Here is a 23,634-nt window from a genome sequence, read left to right on the forward strand (position 1 = left end):
ACATATTGAAATACACATTTAAAAGCACATGAGAAAAATACAGTCCATGAGGCAAATCTTTAGCTAAGCTCTGCAGGGCCTTAAAAATTCATATAAAGCAAACAGAACTTTGATTTACTTTTATGTTCTGAAAGGCAAATTATTCTGCATATATTTAATTCAAACTGCAGAAAACTAATAGATTAAAATTTTCGGTCTGAGATTACATAGAACGTCACTAAGACTGGTCTTCAAATACATGTATTTTACAAAAGAAAATGTACACAAAGATAGATTAATAACACAACCTTATTTTGGCCTTCTCAATTACTTTCAAACATCATATTTCATGAAAATTTCCTTTTTTAGACTAGAAACTGACAAAAAAGCATGATCATGTTTACCTGTAAGATGCCTATCACAGCTTTGAAGTACCCAACATGAAAGCATGGTAGTTCTAAGTCAATGTACCCATAATGCCCTAAACAATCAGCCAGACTTTTCCCACAGGTTTCACAGGGACGGTCTTTTTCACTGGTTCCCTTTGGGAGAAAGAGAACACACATGTAGAGAAAAAAAGTAAGCTGTAACTGATGGGATAGAGACAGAACACAACAGTTTATAAGCTAGTCAGGAATCAAAGCAGCAGAGCCATTCCTCTTCCCCAGCATCAGAAGCACATCAATAGCACTACAGTAATTCTGACCCTTAAGAAAAATGGTTTTTACACACAGTCCCTGCTGACACCAATGACCTGGACTCAGGCAGCTCTTGCAACTGATTTACAGCCCATTACATTGTGGCATTTTGTCTCTGGGTGTCCCAGCAGGCAGAAAAGTAACTTCCTTCCTGCCTCAAGAGAATGCATTCCTGCCTTCCAAAAGTGTGAAAAAAGTAGCAGGCACTGCAGCTAATAGTCTATGAAATTTAAATAAAGACACATTTGAACTTACTTTGGACAAACAGTACGTTTCAGTGACCCCAACTTTTTTTTTAACCACTTCAGCAATTCCCCAGAAAGAGTTTGGAAAACAAAAGAAAGGTTCTCACCATGCGATGGTCCAGCACTCCATATTGCAGCGGAGAGTGGTGGTTGTCCTGACTATACAAATTTTTGCTGACCACTTGAATATGAGCTTGCTGACGCATCTCTTCTGGAGATTTCATGCCAAAACAGATGTGGCTTCTAGGACAGGAAATTTCAGATGTATGTATGGGCAAATATTTATATGTGTGTGTGTGCATATATATATATATGCAAAAACACATACAATGACAAGCACACCTACATGCAAGTATCACAGAAACAATCAGATTGAAAAAGACCTCGGAGATCACTGAAATCAACCTATGACCAAACACCACCTTGTCCATTAGACCACGGCATTGAGCACCACATCCAGATTTTCCTTAAACACCTCCAGGGATCGTGACTCCACCACCTCCCTGGGCAGACCATTCAATGCCTAACCACCTTTCTGTGAAGTTCTCCCTGATGTCCGAGCTAAACCTTCCCTAGCGCAATTTAAGGCTGTGCTCTCTCATCCAGTCACTGGTTGCCTGGGAGAAGAAAGCAATTCCCAGCTGGCTACACCCTCCTTTCAGGTTGTTTTAGGTCTCCCCTGAGCCTCCTCTTCTCCAAGCTGAACACCCCAGCTCCCACAGACGCTCTCCCTAGGGCTAGCGTTCCTTCAGCAGCTTCGTTGCCTTTCTCAGGACCCCAAAGTACCCGAAAACAATGCAAAAGTTGCTAGGTTGATTCACAACATTGCTAAAACAGGTTCTTTTCAGATAATTATAATAAAATAAAGCTGCTTTACGGTGAGTTGGTGGTTTTTATCTGAGGGATTTATCGACCTTCCCGGGCATCCCCACAGCTGGACACAGGCACAGCCACCCGTGTGGGAGGACCCAGCCTGTGCCAGCGCTCCTAGAAGCGGAGCATGAGCCATGAGCTGTCCACCGCGGCCCTCCACGCCAACGCTCTCCCAGCTCCGGCTACAGCGGTTCTGTCCCCCGCAATTGTGCTGCTCCCGCCTCAGCCCGCGGGCACCGCACGACCCCACTCACATTTTCTTGGCCACATCGGTCTCCCTGAACTGCTCCTTCACCATCGCGGCGGCGGCGGGGCCCGCGCGGCTGCACGCGGGGCCTGGGCCGGGGCGGTCAGCGCGGCCTCCGCCCGCAGCGCCCCCTGCCGGCACCGCCGGTTCGGGGGAATCCCCACGGAGGGCGCTCCCACAGCCCCTCCGGCACGCTGCTCCGGGCGCGCTCAGCGCACAGCGAACGAATTGCTCCTAATGTTCAGGTGGAACTTCCTGAGCACGGCCTGCCCACCGCCCCTTGACCTGTTATCCGGCACCACGGAGCTGAGCCCGGCTCCGCTCTCTGACACCCCTCCCTGTCTATGCACATGAATGAGGTTCCCTCTCAGTCGTCTCTGCCCGAGGCCGAAGAGGCCCCAACTCCCTGAGCCCCAAGCAACTGCTCAGCCAGGCTGCGCCGCCACCTTCAGTCCGTGGCTCTGCGTGTGCCCACGGCAGCCCTAGGTCACCAGCGGCGGGACCCCCAGGGCGCACAACCCCAGGGCAGAGCCAGCACACGGCGGGGTTGAGCCCGGCTGAGGCAGCCGCCCGCAGCGGAGCCTCGCCCCGGCGGGACGCGGAGCTGCCTCCGCCCCGCGTCTCATCAGGCACACTAAAGCCACGCCCGCCGCTATTTCCTGCCAGGTCCGGCTCTGGAACGGACAGCCCCACGCACAACTCCACCCCTGCAGGAAGGGCCCCGCGCCGCCTTATGATTGGCCGCGGGGTGGCGCCGATCCTTTTCTCTTCCGGTCGCAGGAGCCGCGGTCGCCGCCATGGTGAGTGCTGGGGCCGGGCCCCGCCATCCGCCCCGCGCCGCCGCCATCCGGGCCCCGCCGCGCCCCCGCACCGCCGCGCCCCGCCGGCCCGGCCCGCCCGCATCCGCCCGCGGGGGAATGGCGGGCACCGAGCCCGGGCTCCTGCGGCCCGGCCGCCGCGCGTCCGTGCCCACTGGCAGCAGGGAGCTGCGGGGTGAGGGCCGCGCCGTGTCTGTGCTCGGTCAGAGCAGCCCCGCGCTCTGACAGTGCGGCACCTGTGTGCTGCTGCTCTGGGGGTGCTCGGGGGCTGCCGTGGGTCACGCCCGCGGTTATCGCGGCTGCTCCTGTCTGCAAGCCTTGTGGAAGCAGTGCCGTGCAGGGTTTTCGGAGAAGTTTCCGCATCGCGTTAGGAAGAGCATGGCCAGCAGCTCGAGGGAGCTGATCTGCTCTTTTGTCAGCCTTGGTGAGGCTGGACCTGGAGCGTAGTGTCCGTTGTGGGCTCCTGAGTCCAGGACAGACATGGAGCTCCTGGAGCGGTTCCAGAGGAGGGCAGTGAGGATGACTGGGGGACTGGAGCATTTCTCCTATGAGGAAAGGCTGAGAGAGCTGAACGTCTTCCGTTCAAGAAGGGGTGACAGGTGATCTTATCAGTGTCTATCCGTATTTGAAGGGAGGTATCAGAGGATGTAGCCACGCTCTGCTTGATGGTGCCAGGCAATAGTACTCGAGGCAAGGGCAGAAACTGATGCCCGGGAAGTTTCACCTGAACATCAGGAAGAGCTTCTTTACTGTTCTAGTGCATGGTCAGTCACTCTGTTCTGTATCTTCACTTTCACCCTGCCCTTTATCCCCCCACCCACTGCCGTGTCCTTACTCTGAGGTCAGACACACCAAGTGCCATGCCAAGTGTGTAATTTACTGAAAAAACTTGGTAAGCTTTTCTGGACCCACTGACCTGGTTTTCCTTTCAACCAGGAGCATCCAGGAATCTTGGGTGCTCCCTTGTCCTTAGGGGTGGGAAGCCATAGAGGTGGTAACATTTGGGTTTAGAAGGAAACTTGTGTTATATTGTTAGAGTACTTGGGATTGAGATCCATATGTTTTAGTAAAGCTGCTTCAGCTTTTCATGGTAGTGAAGGAGTTTATGTTGCTGTTGTGTTTTGGAAACTGGGGATTGAGTTTGTCAGTTTCTCACTTAAGGGTGTTTTCTGTAGCCCAAGACCAGCCCACTTAAGTTGTGAGCTCACTGTCAGTATCTGAGGCTCCTGACCGATGTGGTACTATGCATTATTTATGCACATATTCAGTTTCTGTTGCATTTGTAGCTATTGTTTTGTTTTATTTAACGTTTTCTCTTGCAGAATGACACAGTGACCATCAGAACCAGGAAGTTCATGACCAACAGACTTCTGCAGCGCAAGCAGATGGTAAAAGACTACAGAAAATTGCCTTTATTTGTTTGGTGGTTCTAAGCTGGAAGGTTTAGCTGCTATAAATATGGGGCCCTTAAAATCTCCAGGGTTCTTAAATTAAGAATTTTAAGAGTGTATGGGTTTAAATACGTTGATGTATGCTCAAAGTAAATCTTGATGGTGAAGTTGTACCAGCTTGAGACTGGATGTTGAGGGAAATTTCTGCACCAAAGGGATTATTAAGCATTGGGATAGGCTCCCCTGGGAAGTGGTTAGGTCATCTCCCCTGCAGGTATTTAAAAGACATGTAGGTGTAGCACTTCAGAACATGGCTTAGCACCATTGAGACACTTGACAGGATTGGACCTACTGTTGGATTTAGTGATTTTAAAGGTATTCTTCAGTCTAAATGACTCAGTGACGCAAGAAACTTCTGATTGCTTTTGTGTCAAATGAATAATAGTTTCTGCTTCTAAAGTGGGTTAGTTTAAATGTTGAGCTCATGTTGGGATTGTAGCATCTGGTGGGGCTGTGTACTGGATATTGACTTTTTATCAACTTGTTAAAATTCTTTTTTAGGTGATTGATGTTCTTCATCCTGGGAAGGCCACAGTCCCCAAAACAGAAATCAGGGAAAAGCTGGCAAAAATGTACAAGACAACCCCTGATGTAATTTTCGTCTTTGGCTTCAGAACTCACTTTGGTGGTGGCAAGACAACAGGTTTTGGCATGATCTATGATTCCCTGGACTATGCAAAGAAAAATGAACCAAAACACAGGCTTGCCAGGGTATGTTGTTTTCTGGTATCTTCAAAGCAGGATTTGCGTGTGTAAAAACACAAGTTTTGTGAAAGTACAGTTGTATGAGAGCTCCTAAAATAGCACATGTTAACTTCTGCATTTGCCAAATAGGCTAAGTGTGTTTTTATTCTATATTACTAGGGAATTGGGAAGGCAAAACTGATAATACCAGAGGTGTTTAACAGTAACTTTTAACAAAACACTAATAAAGGTCTAGAATAAGCATAAGAAATGGGACTGATCCATGTGCCTCTTCAATGTTTACATTCTGTGTTGAATCATTCATTAGTTAATGATCTTGCTATTTAGTTATTTTTTTCAAATTTAAAGTGTATTTGAACATTTCAGAAATCATAGAACTTAAATTCAAGAGTTGTTAGTAGAGAAACAATGTTAAAAGCAACTTTCAACTGTTTTTAATAGCACGGCTTGTATGAAAAGAAAAAGACTTCCAGGAAGCAGCGAAAAGAGCGTAAGAACAGAATGAAGAAAGTCAGGGGTACAGCCAAGGCAAATGTTGGTGCTGGCAAGAAGGTAGGATGAGAATATCTTTTATGCTAGAGTGAACGTATACCTTTAAAATGTTGATTATGAATTCTTCAACACAATAACATTGTTTTTCTTCCATTTTTTCACCTGTTCTACTGGATAACAGAAGGTAAACTGTATGTTGTATAGCTTGTCATCAGCTCAGTAGCTTAGTTTTGCTCCTCACTGCTGCCAGCCTAGCTGATACAACATGTGAAACAATGCTTCCTAAATTACTGTTTCCTATGTGTCACTTGAACTAAAGTTAAACTTCATAAATCTAACAGTGTTACTCTAATCACTTAACTCAGTCTCGCAATACACACACTAGATAATCTTAACACTTGTTACTCAGGCTGCCTAAACCCCTAATGCTTACTCCCCCAAGTTACTGTTGGTATGGTGTTCCTTCCTGAGGTAAGTTTAAGGATGTGTGCTGTAGGCAGTCAGGTAGAAATAAGGTAGAATGCCTTGGGGTTTGAGGGACTGATGCCCAAGGTAGTGGAGTCTTTTTCTCTGGTGAGGCTAGACTGATGCAGCCCTCCGGGGCTGTGGCTAGGACCTGATACAGGCAGGTTGGAGGGAGGCAGATTTCCTCTACCACGAAACAGAACCAAAGCTGAGGCGTAGGTTGGGTGGGAAGCCAGTCACTTTCCTTCACAGTGTTCTGTCTTCTGATAAAAATTGAATAAGCTGAGCAGGCAAGTGGGTTTTTTTTCAGGTGTTTCAGCAAGGGGAGAGAGGGTAATGGGTTTTGATGCTTAGTTCTGTAGCTGTGAAAATACCTTGATATCTTGAACTTCAGTAATCTTCACTTTTGCTTTTTTCCTACTTTCTTGGAACTCTCCATCAGAAATGAAGTATCTGCAGGTACTGGAAATGAGCATGGATTTGGTGCCTGAATTATACATCACTGAAATGTGTTTATCCTTTTAATTAAAGCACTGTACTGCCTTGTATGCATGTTTGATTTAAACTTATATCTGTCACGTGAGGGTTCATTTAATTACATAATGAATTTTATTTGTGTGACTTGGAAGTAAAATTTGCCTAATAGCAAACCAGACTTTTTTAAACTAGTGAATTAACTTGAAAATAATTCCCAGTGAGAAGAAATCCAAGAAACCCAATGTTGTTGACTTGAGACGGTGGTTCAGTCACCACAGGATCTGATTCAAAGTAGTACAGTGCAGTTGCATGTATAACTTGACCATTGTGTGAAAGTAGTGGTGTATGTGAAAGCTAAGTCACATCACAATTGGTGCAATTGAGATGGTGCTTGGAAATGGCACAGTTGTCAGCATTAAACTGTATTTAACTCTTGTCCTGCAGTATTCCAAGTTAAAACACAAGTTACAGTGGAATTGGAAACCTCAATGACATTAGATTTAGTAGTTAGTGTGGAAGTGAAGTTCTTGTTATCCCTGGATGGAAAGGAACCAGTCTTATTGACAGTTACTAGATCAGGGAATTACTCTACTAGAAAACAATAGGAGCCTTCTTCCTTTGTGCTTTAATGCTGTTTTAATAATGAAGTCTTAAGATGGTTTATGGCACAAAATTAGCATTTGGTATAGTAGTAACATCTAATGTACCTACTTCTGTCAATGGCAAAGGAGTCATTTCGTGTTGCACCAATCCTGGTAGTTTGGAGGAACTTTGTCCTTTTAAGACTTTTACACCTGAAGGTAGCTGGTTTTGAGTGTTAATGAAAAGTGATCAAATGACTCACTTAAATTATTAATGGTGTCCAGTTAATAGAAGCTCTTAAAGCATATCAGCAGTTCAGAAATTGAAGGCAAGGATCATGCCCTGTGGTAATTACGTAGGAGATGTGACTTGTGTATCAAGTGCTTGTCAAACTTGATACTACTAAGTGTAGTCTTAGTAGTAGGTGAACTGTGGTTTTGATGAGAGATATTTTGATGTCTTTTTAATTAATCTTTCAGTTGATAAGTATGCATGGGTTAGAAGTGACTTGTTTACCAGATTTGTTAATCTTTGTGTTGTCACTTAAGATAAATTATTTTGTGCACTTCCTGAAGAACTTACTTGAGAAGAATTCTGTGCTGCGTTATAGAAAAACATTTGTGAAATACAGTAAACTTTGTCTTCAGAAATGCGTGTTCAAAGATCATGATGTGGTATGGTTCATCATCCTTATCACAGCTGGGTGGAGGAATTTTTAATAGGAGCCCTGGAATACATTTTTGAGTCCACCTACAGAATCTGTGAGAACTATTTGGCCTTGTAAATGTGTCATTATTGATTCGGAGAAATGTTTAGGCGAGTGTATATTCTAAAAGTTATGTATGACGTAGTCATGAAGAACTCAGCCATAACTATGCTGATGTCTTGTTTTCTTTGATGCTTCCTTTCACTTCTCACTCCTTTAGCATTCCGATTCTGTTTTCCCTGCAGTTTCAAGAGAAGTATTTTAAAATATTTTGTGTTATTTAACATATTCTGTGGCTCTAGAGTTGACTGAGCATGCTAAAATTTGTAATAAATATATATGAATGTGCCTCACCTGGTCTTTGCATTCAAAATAGTGATACTGAAATGCAAAAATATCCCCACCCTCCCTTTTAATGTCACAGCTGTAGCTGTGACAGCCTTTGACAGGTGGGGCTGTCAAACAGAAGTGTGGATGGATAAGCACTTGGAAGCCATTGTAGCCTGTAGGTATAATTATTGAACAGGCAGTTGCATTCTGAGCATTAGTTAAGCTTTAAATAGCTGTTGAGTTTAAGGGAGTAAATGAAATCTTAAGTCTTCAGTTTCTGCAGTAGTCAAAACTTCCAGGGTTTCCTATCACATTTCAATGTGGTTAATTGAAAAAAGCACATGAGTGTCAGTGAAAACCCTTAAAGCTCCATTTTCTACAGTAGTAGAATTTAGATAAAATTCTTACTAATTGATGCTTTTTCTTTTTCAGTAAATGAACATTCTTCAGGTGGAAAACAGATAACAGGTATGCCTTCAGAATGCTTTGTAAGGGCAGGCATTCAGCAGTGCAGTCATTATGATAACAAATCTGAGGTTCATTTATGCAAAGACTGTGGAACTTGTGCAGACATAGAGCCCAGTGCAAGAGTTTAAGGCTAAGAATATTTACAAATCACTTTTGCACTTATTACTGGGTTGGTAGCTTATGTGACTTTGACTTGCATGAAATACCTGATCAAATACTTGCAGACAGGATACTCTTACAGAGAAGTCAGACTACATTTTTATATCTTTGCTGCAGGAATCTAAGTGCTGTGGTCATAACTGCTCCAGAAAAAAACTCTGGTTTTATTACCAATGGTCTGAGTGACTCAGTTGGAAGGAGCTTAAACAGTCTGTCTGGGAGCTGATATAGTGAGTGTAATGTCTTAAACAGAAAGCTGTCAAAGCAGTTGTAGCTTGTTGATCTCTTCTACAGAATTGCTGTAATTCAGGCTCATTTATTGCCATTGCAGTGCTGGGAAATTTTGAGCTTTATGCTCTTACAAGAAGAGCATTGTGGTTCACCTGACTTGTTTGGGAAACAGTTCTTCAGGCTTTATAAAAGTACAAATGTAAAAATTGTTTTAATTGTGTGTCAGTGATCTGTTTTTTTTCCTTTACAGGCAGCATCATTCTATGAAGAAGTATAGAATGAATTACTCTGGAAAGCAGAAGCTGCTTATCTGACTTTAACATCAAATAAACTCTGTCAATAAAATTCTGGTTTGCCTTTTAATTTTAATTCAAAAGTAACCATTTTGTAAAGTTTGAGAAATTCAGTATAGGTGTACTGTTTGCACTGGATTAAAATCTTTTATAATTAAACAAGTGTTGAGTATCAATTTGAAGTGAATCACAGCTTCCTACTACTACAGGTAGCAGTAGGAGCTAATTGCAAGCAGGCAGTGTTAGAGGTAGACATTCTCTTGTTAAAGCTGTGGTTTGAAAAGTCCTTTTGTTTGACTGCCTGTTTCATATAGACCTGTAGAACATAGTGGAAGGGAGAACCAAACATGCAGACAGAGACACTCAGAGCTGCCTACTTCCACAATTAAGATTTTGGCTAATGAAGGCGTTAGGAACGATTTGTCTTTTGTTCCTGAGTTATCAGGACAGGCTCTGGGGTGTCTCTCTGGCCTGCGAGCTGTGTGGCACACCCTTAAATATTCATCTGATAGTGTCTAGTGCAGGTGTTTTGAGGAGTATGGAAAGCAGAAATTCTGTACTTTAAATAGGACTGAAGCAGACTGGGCAGCTCTAGCAACTGTGTTGAATAAGGCTCTGACATTATACCTAAATGCAGTATTTTTGAATTGCACTACCTTTGTACTGGGCAGCACATTGTAAGATAGGTAAAAACACTTTTAGTGTTTGAGGGAGAAAACCATCTCTACCACAGCTAAGAGTTTTTAAAGGGTTGGAAAGGGGATGGTGTACAAGATCTGCTAAGTATAGGTGAAGCACTTAATGCCTCTTGTAGTACCTTCAGTTCAAGTCTTGAGCTAGTGGGGTTGCTGCTGTCTGTGTTCAGCAGCATCATGCTGTTAGCTGTACAGCTCATTGCTGTGGTGCTGCAGTAAACCCTTGCCATATATAATGTTCAGCATGAGAGGAGTGACACTATTTAGTGTAATTGAACAATCACTAGGGGGTGGTGTGAGCACAGCAACACAAATACAGGGAAGACATGCGGCAATTTTTCATAGAATAGGCTGAAAGGAGGCCAAATTGTCCCCTGCTAAAGAGGTCAATTTCTTTGAAGACATGCATTAAAAATAGTTGTGTGAAGGAGCTGAGACATGAAGTGATATGCTTGTTTCACTCTTGGTTTGAATTCAATGGAAACCATCTGTTTCAGTGAAGACCATAGAGTTAGTGTTTTCCAAATGTTTACTACTTGAAAGCTCTAGACTGCTGGCACAAATTCTAGTTGCTCTTTTCAGAAGCCTCCTTACCTTAGTTCTATGCAATCAAGAAAGGATTTATAAAGAAGTGCTTGCATAAAGGTGTGTGACAGAGTGCCTTGTGTAAGATTGATGTTTTGAGTTTACGTAGTAAACAGTGCTGTTCTGGGGGTGTCTGCCTCCAGAAGAAGAAATTTTTTCTGGAATTGGAGTACTGAAGGTTTCTTTCAGCTTTGTAATGTCTTGCATTTTATTTAGTACAGATTTGTTTTATATGGGTAGTACAGTAACACTGCAAAGCAGATGGATTGAAATAGTTACAGCTTGGAGCCATATTATTGGAATCTTTGTGCTTCAGCAATTTGGAGTTGCACACAGGTCTTCATGTGAGGTTTGCTTTGCCAGTGTTTGCCTCTGCACTCCAGTCTAAGCAAGGTGTGGCAGGTTTTCTGTAATTCAGAGGTTTAATGCACATGTCATGCTCTAAACACCCCCTTTCCTGTGGGAGGTAAAACAATTAAGTGGAACAGGAATCTTCACATTTTTCCCTACAGTGTGCTGAAGGAACCCTTTTATTTCCTGCTGATCTTGGCACATCCCATAATTTAGAAGTAGTAGCTTTGTCACTGTTTCCTGCTTGGCCTGGCCCTCATATTTCAGGATCTCAATAATTTTATCTATTTAACAACAGTCTGGAATCCAGATAAGAAGATGAAGGAATTTTGAAGAACAACTTCTAAATCTGGTGGCGAGCAATCCCAAATTTTTATATGTGGAAAGACTTGTATTAATCACAGTTTACAATGGTTAGAGCTTGTTGGATTTAGTGTTTTCCTGTAGGAAGGACTCAAAATTGTATAGCAGGCCTAGTAAGAGCAGTGATGCAGAGTCTGGTGGGAGGACCAGAGATTACTGTCCTGGCTGCACAGAAAAAGACCTTTGATAAAGATGAAAGATGGCAAAATTTGACACCACCTGGGTGCAGTGAGGTGGTTTTGTCTAGGGACCAGCTTGTAATAAGTTTGAGAACAAATATTGAGGGGAAGAAATGAAGCTGATACCAACAGTGGCTTGAAATAAATGAGGCATAATATGCTTTGAGAAGACTGCAGTACCAACAGTCAGCTGAATGGGCAATGTGAGTTCCTTCTATTGATAGAAAATGTGTCATTTAAGGACTGAAGTATGTAGGTCACTATCAAATCTGTTTGCAACAGTCAGAAGAAATTAAGTGGTTCATATTATTCTGGTCAGTTCCTATAAAAAAAGAGTTTTAAAGTCATTGGTTTCTTGCACAGAAGAAACAGAATGTTGTCCAGTAGCAGCTGTTGATGATACTAGATTAATAAGTTTCAAATACCTGTTGTAAATGCTTCCTGCTCATGTGCTTCTATTTGAGCAAAACAAGATCTAGTGAACCTTTTTTTTGGCTGATATTTTAATAGTGATAAGAGATAGCAGTAGTTAATTATTTTTTTTTCTATGAATGCTGGCAAAATTTCATCTGAGCAGGTAAATTTTCCAATATAGGTGGCAAAAATTTCTTGTGTTCATCAACGTCCTTAACAGAATAGCAATAAGATTAAATTATTTCTATGTTGTAATGCATCTAAGATGCAAAATGGAAAGGTTTAAGTAAACTTTTACAAATCAGTGTCAGGAGCAGGCACATCCAAGTACATTCATGTCTTTGGACACCTTCATTACAAAGGGATTAAATGGAAACTTGAGTTTGTTGCTAATATTTTTGAATTCTAGTTACGTCTTAAAAATATTCCCTGGGAAACTTTGTCCACATCTCAAATTCCCTAAAATTTCCTCTTAATTTATTTCTCTCTGTAAAGGCTGTGGCTAATGAAGCAGCTGCAGAAGTGGTTAAAAGATATCCTGTATGGTAGAAGGCAACTGTGATTTCCAAGAGCTGGCCATTGGCAACCAGTGCTTCTGACAAAGCTCCATCTTCTTTCTGTGGCTGTGGTTCATACACAGAGATCTTAGGTGAAGTCCAGTAATGTGCTGGGGCAGAGGATTCAGAGCACCCGTGCCTTCTTGTAACATAGTAGATGTTGCACAACCAGCAAAAACGACGAGTGCAATGCTTCACTGGGGTGGATGATAACAGTTTGTACTTGTGTTCATTGGGTTAAAATACAGCTGTTATTTAACGAAGCTGGCCAGGCTGCACACTGACCCCCATTAGGAGAAACATGCTTCACTGCCTTTCATGATGATCTGATTTGATTGTACTGGAGCTGCTACCCCGCTATCATTTTCTGTCAATTTTTGCTAGCCTGTTTGTTAAGCCAGGCATCATTTGTGTTGATTTGATAACAGGTTTCAATCACTGATAATAAAACTTTTCTGTGACAGATGACCTCAGATCCATATCTCCTGCACAGTGTTGGCTGTAAGTAGAAAATTGGGACTGACATTTTGCTTTTTCAGTGTTTTCTGTCTGATTTAACAGCCAATTTAAAAATAACAATCAAAACAGCTTAATATTTTTAAATTAAAAGAGTGGAAAGAGTTGAATTCTTAAAATGTTGTTCAGTAGTTCTTGCATAGCTTGTAGAAGCGTATCAGAAAATATGAGAACTGAGATTTCATGTTTTAAGTATTTATTTTAATTGATCAATTCTAGTTATTGTAGAGAGGTTGATTTAGGCCCTACTTCAGGTCTTTACAAAAGGAAAGAATAATGTAAGGACCTAGGACTGGGAGAAACTGCTTCCTATTCACACGCTAATACTAAACTTGTATGTTTTTGAGGAGTTAATTAAACTGAAAATATATTATTCCTAGCATTGAACTGCATAGTGCTCATAAAAACAAGCACTGAAGGACTGTACTCATGCATGAACCACAGAAAACAGGGTGAAATTGAATTGTCCACAGTCAAAGAAATGCTGAAAAATAAACATCTGTCATTAAACACTGTGTGCAATATGCATCAATTTTTTTTCATTTTTATTAAACATGAAAATCTTCATTTGTGTTAATGTCTGTTAATTGCCTTTTGTGACTCTGACTTGTGCTTTTGAAAAAAATAAATCTCCCCTCAGCATGGTGAATGATTGCTTTAAAATACTTTATTTTGGTTCAACAGTGTTTTGGCTCCTGGCAATATTTTGTTAGTATGAAGTGTCCGATGACCTAGGTGAAAGCCTCAGTGTAGGACTGAAAAAAACTTTTACAGAAGCTTTAACGTGGTGTGCTGCACAGACAGGCATAGGGAAGCCTCTTTAGAAAAACCTGTCCTGCTGAAGATAAGTGAGGCGCTCCTGCAGTCCTGGCAGGATGTCATTGGAAGAGCTTACAATTCCCTGGACAATGCCCCTCCTATCTGCTTTAAGATCAGCCCTGACTCAGTCAGATTATTGGACAAGATGATAATTGTAATTTCCTTCCAACTGAAATAGTCTATTCTATGTATTTGTACAGAAGTGTATTTGCACTTATGCCTTTAAAACAGTGAGGTACTTAAAAAAATATCCTCCTACTTTATTCTTCTGTGCTTTGTGTGTGAAGTGGGAGCACTGGAACATTCCAGACTTTCTGTGTGGGGATTTACTCTTGTCAGTGATGACAGATAAACATAATTTTGTACCCTTTTAGTCTCACAACTCACAACAACAACCTGTTCCCATATCTGGCTGCCTAACTAGGGGCATTCTTCTCTGAGGTTTATAACTTGTATCCCCGTGTTCATTAGCAAAGTTCATTGGCCCATAGCATAAACACCTCGTCCTTTAAATACTTGGTGTGATTACTACTGATTTTAATGTTTTAGAAGCAGGGGGAGCTAGTTAGTTCTTCAGTCTTAGATCTTTTGCTGTCCCCTTAAAGACCCCTGAGGTTTCTTTAACCCACAAGCCTGCTTAGCCAAGAGAATATCTTGTCTTTGTTCAAGTTGCCTGTTGCATATGGACCCAGTGGCTTTTTTTTTTCTTTTATTTGTTCTGCTTGCAGGTGCTTTTTCTATCTTTATGTTCCCATAGACCATGTAAGAATGATAATAATCACAAAGTTCATACACAGCAATTTATTTATCTCTCTCTTTCCTAGTGGTTCATCAGTGCTCCACTGGAACCCCTGTGCCAAGTGCCAAAAAACCCAGCAGAAACCTGACGGTGCTGTCTGCCGGGTCGAGGGAAGTTTGTAAAGCATTTTGTATTGCTGTTATGTGGATGAAAGGAGATAGACTTCCCAGGTGTATCAAGATATTACACTTATTCAATCTTTCATTACCTGTATTATTTAGCAAAGATACAAAATAATTTCTTTTGTAGTGAATCTTCTCTTGCTTAGTTCAGCTTAGTTCTCCCAGACTTTTTTTCTTTTCCTTTTTTTCAATTGTTTTACCACTTAAGTAGCTATCTTGGGATATGAAGTGCAGGATAGCTATCTTGGGATATGAAGTGCAGGAGCATGAGCAAAATTTTTTTCATGGGACTTGCTGAGTAATCAAAATGTTTTTATCTACCCATTTTTAATCTACACAAAATTCAAGAGAAAATATCTTGCTTTTCAGTAAAGGCACATAGAAGAAAACATTCTAGATTCTGAAAGAGGTTGTGCAAAGTAATCCTTTAGCCAGCAGAGGACTGTAGAGCCACATATCACACAATTATGCAAAAATGTTCCATCACAAAGAGTAGGAGAAAAGCCCATGTACCAAACTATGAAGTCGAGATAGTCATTTAAATATGGTAAAATACTGAAAAGGGAGGCCTCTTTTCATTGTTTGTTTCTCATGAAGGAATTTAATTTGCCTCAGGTTCCCCTTGTCAATGAAAATCTATGGGAATTTTGTTTACATTTTGAAGCACATTGCCAAGAATAGTACTTCATATGGTAAGTATACTGAACCTTTTGAGGGAATGACAACACTACAGAAATGGTGGTGCATTCCCTAAAGGAAAACATACTTCATTTGTAATGAACATTATGTCTGCAGAAACTAATGGCACAACCTCCTATTCAGCTTATGTAAAATAAAACAGGCCCATATGTTGCTGCTTTTAGGGTTTGGGTGTTTAAATTAAATGTTGTTTAATGAATATTCAAGTCCATTTGCTCAGAAGTTGTGCACAGCGTAGCATATTTTTCCTCTGTTTTTGGTCTTACCTAGAGTATTAAGCCATTACAAGAGGGTGCTAAAGCTGAGGCATCTGTTTCTAACTAAAACTTGGGTATTTGAAACACCAGAGCAGATGAGAGGGTAAAGAAAGACATACAGTAAGAGGATCATATTATTTTTTGTTTTGTAATTAAGACTGAGAATGGTTTGATGTACATGGCACCCTCTAAGAAATGGGAACATTGACTGTGCTATTACAGCAGCTGCAGTTTGGGTATGTTATTGTGGCATATCCACTCCCTCCCACTTCCTACAGGAGTTCATTCAGCTTCTTCTGTATGTGTGGGCAGGTGCCTGAGCTGTGCTGGGATGCCTCAGCAAACTGCTTTTGGGCAGGGATGTTTGTGTCTGTGAGGGGCTTTAGGGCTCTAGGTCTCCACGCCTGGGGTGGGCAGGTTGGCTAGAGGCACTCCATAAACCTGGAGTTCCCATACTGGCAGTAACAAGGTCTCACCTTTGATCATCTATCCCCTGCTCAAGGTCAAGTAGAAATATTAGTAGTCTGGAAGAATTCCTCTGGAAGCCAGACCTGTCCTTTTCACTGCCCCAAAATACATCGGGCATTTATCATCAAATGCGAGCAGTTACTGTGAGTTGGGAAGGAACAACGGCTATAAATGGGTGGCTGACTTCACTCTCATTGTGCAGTTACTTGTTTCTATTTAATCGATTTTTTAATTCATGAAGACACTCCTGGATATGTTTAAATTAATATCTTTTCAAGAAAATTTCTCAATAAGACAAAATGTGAAATAGATACTTAAATGTTTTCATGAACTTTATCTCTGAGTCCAGAAATTGACAGTACTATCCTCTTTTTTTAATGGCATGGAAAAATTCTCATTAGAAGACAGCTGGAATGTAAACACAAATCACAATAATTGGCTTTTATGTATTTTCATGAGGGTTCTTCAGATGCTTGTTTTTACTGCACAAGTGCAATATTGTAGATATACAGTGAAGCCCTCTTCAGAGAATAATTGATACATGGATAAAATACTTAAAAACATTCCCTAATGCTGTAAATATAAATGAACGCTGAGATTATTACATGAGAAAAACAAATACACAAACTCTTAAATTCTTTAAAATTATGTTATTTCCTACATCTTCCCTGGCCTAAGGAATTCCAAGGTCTCCTCTAAGCTGGGCTGTTAAGCATTAGTGCAAAAGAAAACAAGTAATTGCCCGTCCAAGGAGGTGCCACCTGAAGATAGTTAACCTGTTCTGGGCATGTCTGTACACAAAAATTCACCACATACCTGTCTCTTTTAGGGTGTTTGTTAGGGATCTCCAATTAGAAAAAGAAATCTCTACATAGGTTACAAAAAAAATGGAGTTAACAATACCATCACTTGTCTGCAGTGTGAATTTCTGAAATGAACCATACTTTAATTTCTATTTAATTTCTAATTTCAACAGTAAATTACTCTGTTCTGGCTACTGCACAATAAGTAGTGAGACATAGTTCTACCTCGAAATACTGATTTTATTTAGCATCTCAATTCTGAACTCTTGAAGTACATAGAAGAATATCTCTTTCATTTAAAAACCTGATATGGTAGGGAAAACCTTAGTAGGCTAAGTACTTATTTTTAAAATGTATCTATATGTTAAATATTTTTCATACAGTCTTTCTATGTATATTCAGTGAGTACATTAAGTCACTGCAGTGAAAGAGTTCTTTTTGATTTTAGCAGTTGTTGTCTTTAGAGCCAACCCAGGACCACAAAGGGAAATGAACTGTACCAGGTTTGTTATCAGTGGGACTATTCAGTGGTTGCCATCAGCTGCTATCTTCTAAACCTTCTATGTGCACAGGGGTAACCAAAAAATCCCCAGAATACTGGGATATTTTTTGACCCAAACTGCACTGCAGGGGAGTATATGTGTGCATGCTGAAATTTCAGGTAATTTGCTCATTTTAGCTGTAAGATAAATACAGTCTGTGTATATGTAAGATAAATACAGTCTGGGCCATTTTGTATTATATTGATAGGATCATGATGTACACATGGCCTGAAATCACTAGCAAATGGCCTGCCAAGTTGCCAGTGTCTGTTTGACTTCAAGTTTCTAGACCCTTCTACTCTACACCATCCTGGTGAATTCAGATTCAGGATTTAACTGACAGTTCCCATTTTGTTTTCCCATGTTTCTTCTTCTGAAGGACTCCCACCCTTCACCAGCTACAATCTGTTTAATTTGCAGAGCAAAATATTCTCCAAACACCAGGAAAATATGAAAGACTCACCCTTTTTTTTTTTTTTCCCTATGCTTTAAAACAGACTGGCTCTTTCTTCCTCACCTTTCTTCTTGTCAGCTATAGTAAACACAAACTGTCCCTAAGGAGAAAACAAACACTTGCTGTGGTATGCAAACACTCCATGACTTCATGACATCAGTGCTAACATGGCTTGTTTCAGCACCAATTTAAAACTCACTCTCCTGCACCTTATGTCATCTCTTCCTGGCTATCTATCCAGCTTCTTCCAGGTTTGTCAGATTAATCTGGCACCCACCCCCTTGAATGCTAAAATGCATTATCCCCCCTTTCTACAGTAGTCTGCATGTTAAAACATTGAAATATTTCTGCATCCTCCTTTGCAGTCTATAGGAAAGATGAAAGAGGCCATGGAGAACAATTGTACATCATGGATCTAGCCCTCAGGATAGGAATGGTACTGATGACAACCTGTCAAAATGCTGAACTTGTGTTGTTGTTTGGATGAAAGAGAGAATGCAAATGAGGGATAAGGAGAAAATAAAAGCTTCAGGATAGGCAAGGGGGATTTTCCAGCCACAGAATAGCAAACACTGTCAGAGCACTTGTGATTACAAGTCATATAGCCCTCCACAGTTGGGAGCCAGTAATGTCTCCTCCTCATTTACACTTCTTCCCAAAGACTTTATAATGCCTGAAAGAAAATAAATCTAGACAGATTCCACAAGCTACAGAAGGAAGATTTGCTTTTAAAAGTCTTAGAAAAGACTCTTGGACCCTGTTGTGTACTACCTGCCAGGAACTCTCTTGTGTAGACTATGAAAGTTTATGAATTTCCAAGACATTTGGGTTTCTATATATGACAAATTCACATTATTAAAAAAATAAATCAATACATAATTGAAAAAAAAAAAATTGGTAAAGAGGTGTAACACCTTCATTTTGGTGCTCTCGCTTTCAGATCAACTTCTAACAAGTTATCTTAGCTAGATTAGACAAATTATCTTAGCTAGTTAAACCAACACTGTTTTCCGTAATAACTGTGACCTTTAGGACTATAAATGACAGTAGTAGTAAGGCTGCACTAGACTACTTTGGGAGACGAAAAGATGTAATAATACCTAAATTTGTTACATGTGCTTTTATGCTTTGCTGTAGCCAAGAACAAATATGCTGTAAAACCTATACTGTTTTCTGAAATACTGTCAGTAATTATGGTATGTATGAAGAAACTCATTCCCTCAGATCACATGGGTGTTTTTAGAGAGGAAGAATTCTGTTTTCCACCCAGCTTTTAGGCTTCACAGAGCAAATACAATCAAAAAAGAGTAAGCAGCACTAGGTAGAATCACTACAGAAAGAAAAGCTGATTCTCTCCAGTCCTATCTTCTTCTGTGCTATTTCTCCCCATTGCCTTGCAGGTAGGACATTAAAAGAAGCTGTATACAAGGAACTGAGAATAATCAGAGCACAACAGTCTTTCTTGATTTATTATTTCATTCATTAATCCATATATAAAAAGCAATCTAGGACAAGGTTCAGAAATCCTCACTCCTGACAGGTTCTCACATATTTGATAAATTATTTCTCTGTAAGAGACTTGTAGGGCATCTGCAGTAAGTTCTGCTGAGATCTATTTCTCAAAACCTTTTTACAGTTTCTTATCAAATTAGAGGATATCTCATAAATGGGTGATTGAATTTCTATCACTTGGATACAGGTGGAGGAGTATAAACAGCCAGCACCATAAGAAACCCTCAGCTTCAGGACAGTCCATTTGAAAATGATTCTTGGATTAATTTCCTGTTTCCTTTTAGCCCAAAGCAGTTGATTGCCATTGAGAGGTTTGAAGGCATTGATATAAATATTGTTTTCTCTAACTGTTCAAAAGGAAGAAGCACTGTGATATATGCATTCCATTTGAGTTATTCCAGGCAGAATGTGGATTCTTAATATTAATTTGAGACAGCTGAACCAAACTTTTGTGGCAGTCACACAATCTCATTGGAACAAGTTGCTTACAGAAGCCGCGGATGCCCCACCACTGGAAGTGTTCAAGGTCAGGTTGGGTGGGGATTTAAGCAACATGGTCTAGTGGAAGGCATCCCTCACCATGGCAGGGGTGTTGGAACAAGATGATGTTTAAGATTCCTTCCAACCCAAACTATTCAGTGATGATTCTAAAAAGAAGTGTTACATTAATCTTCTAAGTATATAAGACCCAGAAGCTCAATTTTCCCTCTTTATTTTGATTGTTTCATTGAGGCAGTAACAGTTAAATTAGACAATTCCAAAGACTGATTCTTTTTCTTATTCTTGCCAACCCTTTAGTTCAAACATCCTTTGTCTATTTTTCCAAAAATTTAATATAAAATGTCATCCTGAAGAAGAGATGAAATTTAAGGATGCTGGTTTCTTATACAAGATTAGCTGCAACATCTTCACCTCTGCAGTGAACATGGTGTGCTGTAGGTCTCAATCATGTGTTTAAATTCTCTCTGAATATACAGATTATTTGCTGTGCAAAGGAAATCTTTTTACTCCCCTTGAGTAATATCCCCCAGCCTTATTCAGCCAGGCAGTATTTATCAGAAAGTCATTACAGCTGTTTTGTTTGCATATAGCTTTCATTCCTCATATTTTACTGTCTGAACAGTATTAGCTCAATTAGCCTAATGAACAAGTAGGTCTTTCTGATATTTACTATCTAATTAGTTTATTGGCCTAGATGTAACATGCTAGGTCTGTCTGTGCAATGTGTCTAGCCAAGTCACTTCTGATGGACTTTTCTATTTTGGCTCATGAAGAATGGGCTACATTCTGCATCTCTTTTCCTAGAGGATGTCAAAGCAATAAATTCCCCTAGACAAGATGATACTCTTACCCTTCTAAACTCCCACTCAGACAGCTCTGAATCCCTTCTATGTAGGGCAATCTGCTTGTGTCGGATTACACCTGAGAAAGAAACTAAAATAAAGAGCCATCTTTTGATTTCCAGATGATACAGAGCATGCAACAACAGAAGTGGAGGGCAACACCATCGAATATATACCAGGGATCATAAAATGCTTTATATTTATCTTTCTGAAATTTTTATTTTCAATGCCTTTTTTTCTCAGCTAATGCTGCTTCTGCTTTCCTCCTGGAGTTCTGTGTCAGCTGTGATGATACACCTCTAAACCAAGTTTGAATCCTGCTTTGTAAACATTTCTAGCTGTTTATGAATTTGCCCCAACATTTCCTGTTGTCTTTGTGTTAATAGAGTAATTTCTGATTTCTTCTACTTCATCAATATACACTCACATAAATTCATGTTGCAGTTTAGAACCAATTAAAATTTATAAGCCACAAATACTGAGTGAAATTCTGAGGATTAATTTACTCACTGAAGTATTAATCTGTGTAATGTAGTAGGTTATCCTTCAGTAAACCTGGTTATATGGAGATAGGGAGATAGATTTCCTTGCATGTTTTACTGTAAATGCAGTAATTGGTCCCACTGGGCTGTTGAGCTTGAATGGCTACAGCCAGCAGTACCACTGCAGCCTTGGTATGAACCCTGGGAACGAGAACCAAGTTGTGTTTATCTAGCAGCATCCATCTTGCTTTTCATTCCCTGCTCAGACTTGGAGATCAGGAAAGAAAAAGAAATCAAATGAATAAAATTAATTAAACTTTAAAGAAAGAAAATCTTTGATGTGAATATCAGGAAGTACAACCTATTTTCTTTACCTCCCCCAAATTTCTACTTTTAAAGAAGCAGTGGAGAAGGGATTGGAAAAGGGCAGTAATCAAAAATTGCATAATACATTTGGCAGAACAAGTTCCTCCATAAGGCTTGTGAATTAGGATCCTCTTACACTTGGAAAACCTAATTGATCAAGCCTAGCAGATCTGACTTTTGTTAATGGGTTTTTAACTATCATTTATTCAGCTAATGATCTTGCTGATAGGGAGCAGGGGCAGAAAGAGTCTGTGGCTTATGAAGGCCCACAGGAAAAGCTAGTGCCTGATCCAACGCTTTAATTTAGATTCTGTCCTTTCTGCTTCAAGATGTGCTTACTTTCATCAACTTCTGCCTTCTTCCTGAGTTATTAACTGTGAGCTTGCAGTGGTAAACCCACTGGAACTCATGTGTGTTTAAAAAAAAATTAACTGGGGAAAAAATGTGACAAGGGAGTCAGGAAAGATAATATTTTTTCTTCTGTAAAGACCCAGTCAGGGAAAGCAAATTAATAAATAAATATGCTGTAGGAACTCATATTTTGGAAGCACTGAGGTTTCAGGTTTGACTTGCAGTAGAAGTTCCCCTCATAAAAGAGGATAAGCCTGCTATTGAGCCCTGCCTTCATTGCTGTTTCTGGCTGTGATTGGAAAGCCAGCATCCCTGTTGTCTCACTTTATTGGGTTTACCTGCCATATTCCCTCTGAGAGGGATGACACTGAAAGACCAAAACCTGCTGAATTGCTTTTATCTGGATGACATGTGAATTATCCCTGTCCAATCCCATAGTTCTAATTCTAGTGTGTATCAGTTCATTTGGAGCAGAAATAGAGGTGTAAAAAAAAGTAAAATGGCTTTCTGCAGGTAACTCCATGTCAGCTGGGACACAAGCTCTTGGTGAGCCCTGTCCTGTTCCCTAAGATGTGCCTCCTTCCAAACCCTCCTTCCCAGGCCCCAAATGTCAGGTCCTTGGGGAACTCTTCAACAACTTGAGTCTCAAAGAAGGCAAAAATCACAGTCTGGGTGTTGTGATGCACTAAAAGGGAATGTTGTGATGCACTAAAAGGGATGCTCCTACATCTGGGCTTACCAGTCCCACACTGTCAGATGAAAAATCCTTGATAATGATGTGCATCAAGGAAGTGGGCAAAAACTTGTTGGTTTGATGCCTTTTCAGAAGCCACACTGAAACAGAGCCCAGAATAATGGTGTAGGATTTAAAGGGGTTTCTTTGACTGAAAATAGTGACACTGTACACTCACTGGAAGACCATTGATAATGCTGTCCAACTCTAAAAAGTTTTAAGAATGATGAAAATGGGGTCATATATAACAGGTGCTTTTGGGGGAAAAGCCAGCAGCTTGGAAAGGTGTACCACAGAATTGCTGTTAGGAATGGAAGTTACCTCTTGGGTTTCGTTTATATGGTAGAACTGCTAACTTCTGTGCTTCTGGTTTTTAACAATGCTTTGTTTTGTGCTGTAGTGGGTTGACCCTGGCTGAATGTCAAGTGCCCTCCAAAGCTGCTGTCTCTCCCCTACTCAGCTGGACAGGAGAGGAAATATAACAAAAGTTCATGGGTTGAGATAATCACTCACTGATTACTGTCATGGAGAAAACAGATCCAGCTTGGGCAAAACTGATTTATTGCCTGTCAAATCAGAGTAGGTTGATGAGAAAATAAAACCTAAATATTCAAATGCCTTCCCTCACCTGTGGCATCTTCCTGGTCCTAGTATTACTTCTGATTTTCTCTGCCTCTAAAGTGAATTGTTTTTCTCACATAATCCTCTTTCCAGCTACACTGTCCATTTCCCCTCTCCTTTCCCCATTTTTGGATGTGCTAACTCAGAGGTGCTGCCAGGTGCTGTCTTGGAGCTGCCTGGCCTTGGCTCTGCCAGACACGGGAAGCTTCTCACAGAAACCACCTCTGGAGTCCCCGTGTGACCAAACCCCTGCCACACAAACACAATATTGTGGTACATTTTCAAGTAATTTGGGAGAGAAAGCTACCTTGTTTCATACCATGCTATTTCTAAATTTTTAATAGTGATTCTTTCTCCCACCTTCTTTGTCTCCAGTTACTGAAG

The 23,634-nt window shown here is 40.8% G+C and overlaps 2 protein-coding genes across 5 annotated transcripts in view; one reads left to right on the forward strand and one right to left on the reverse strand.

The window, feature by feature from the left end:
- Positions 1-2,139, reverse strand: part of POLR3A (RNA polymerase III subunit A) — a 38,135-nt gene extending 35,996 nt beyond the window's left edge. For all 3 annotated transcript variants that reach the window (XM_053983464.1, XM_053983465.1, XM_053983463.1), the window contains exons 1-3: positions 2,050-2,139; positions 1,030-1,165; positions 384-521 (exon numbers count right to left, since the gene is read on the reverse strand). In XM_053983464.1, coding sequence (XP_053839439.1) covers positions 384-521; positions 1,030-1,165; positions 2,050-2,093 — 318 coding nt within the window. In that variant the 5' untranslated portion in view covers positions 2,094-2,139. The remainder of the gene's footprint in view (positions 1-383; positions 522-1,029; positions 1,166-2,049) is intronic.
- A 601-nt stretch (positions 2,140-2,740) lies between these two features.
- On the forward strand, positions 2,741-9,272 carry RPS24 (ribosomal protein S24). Of its 2 annotated transcripts, XM_053983466.1 has the most exons (7): positions 2,741-2,842; positions 4,183-4,248; positions 4,813-5,022; positions 5,458-5,568; positions 6,416-6,432; positions 8,501-8,536; positions 9,177-9,272. In XM_053983466.1, the coding sequence occupies exons 1-5, from the start codon at positions 2,840-2,842 to the stop codon at positions 6,419-6,421; spliced, it is 396 nt and encodes a 131-aa protein (XP_053839441.1). In that variant the 5' UTR covers positions 2,741-2,839; the 3' UTR covers positions 6,422-6,432; positions 8,501-8,536; positions 9,177-9,272. The 2 variants fall into 2 exon arrangements, with proteins under 2 accessions (XP_053839441.1, XP_053839442.1); XM_053983467.1 differs by lacking the exon at positions 6,416-6,432 and having other exon boundaries at positions 2,742-2,842.
- Positions 9,273-23,634: the final 14,362 nt, after the last annotated feature.

This window comes from Vidua macroura, chromosome 8, assembly GCF_024509145.1.
Source record: "Vidua macroura isolate BioBank_ID:100142 chromosome 8, ASM2450914v1, whole genome shotgun sequence".
In the NCBI taxonomy this organism is placed as follows: domain Eukaryota; kingdom Metazoa; phylum Chordata; class Aves; order Passeriformes; family Viduidae; genus Vidua; species Vidua macroura.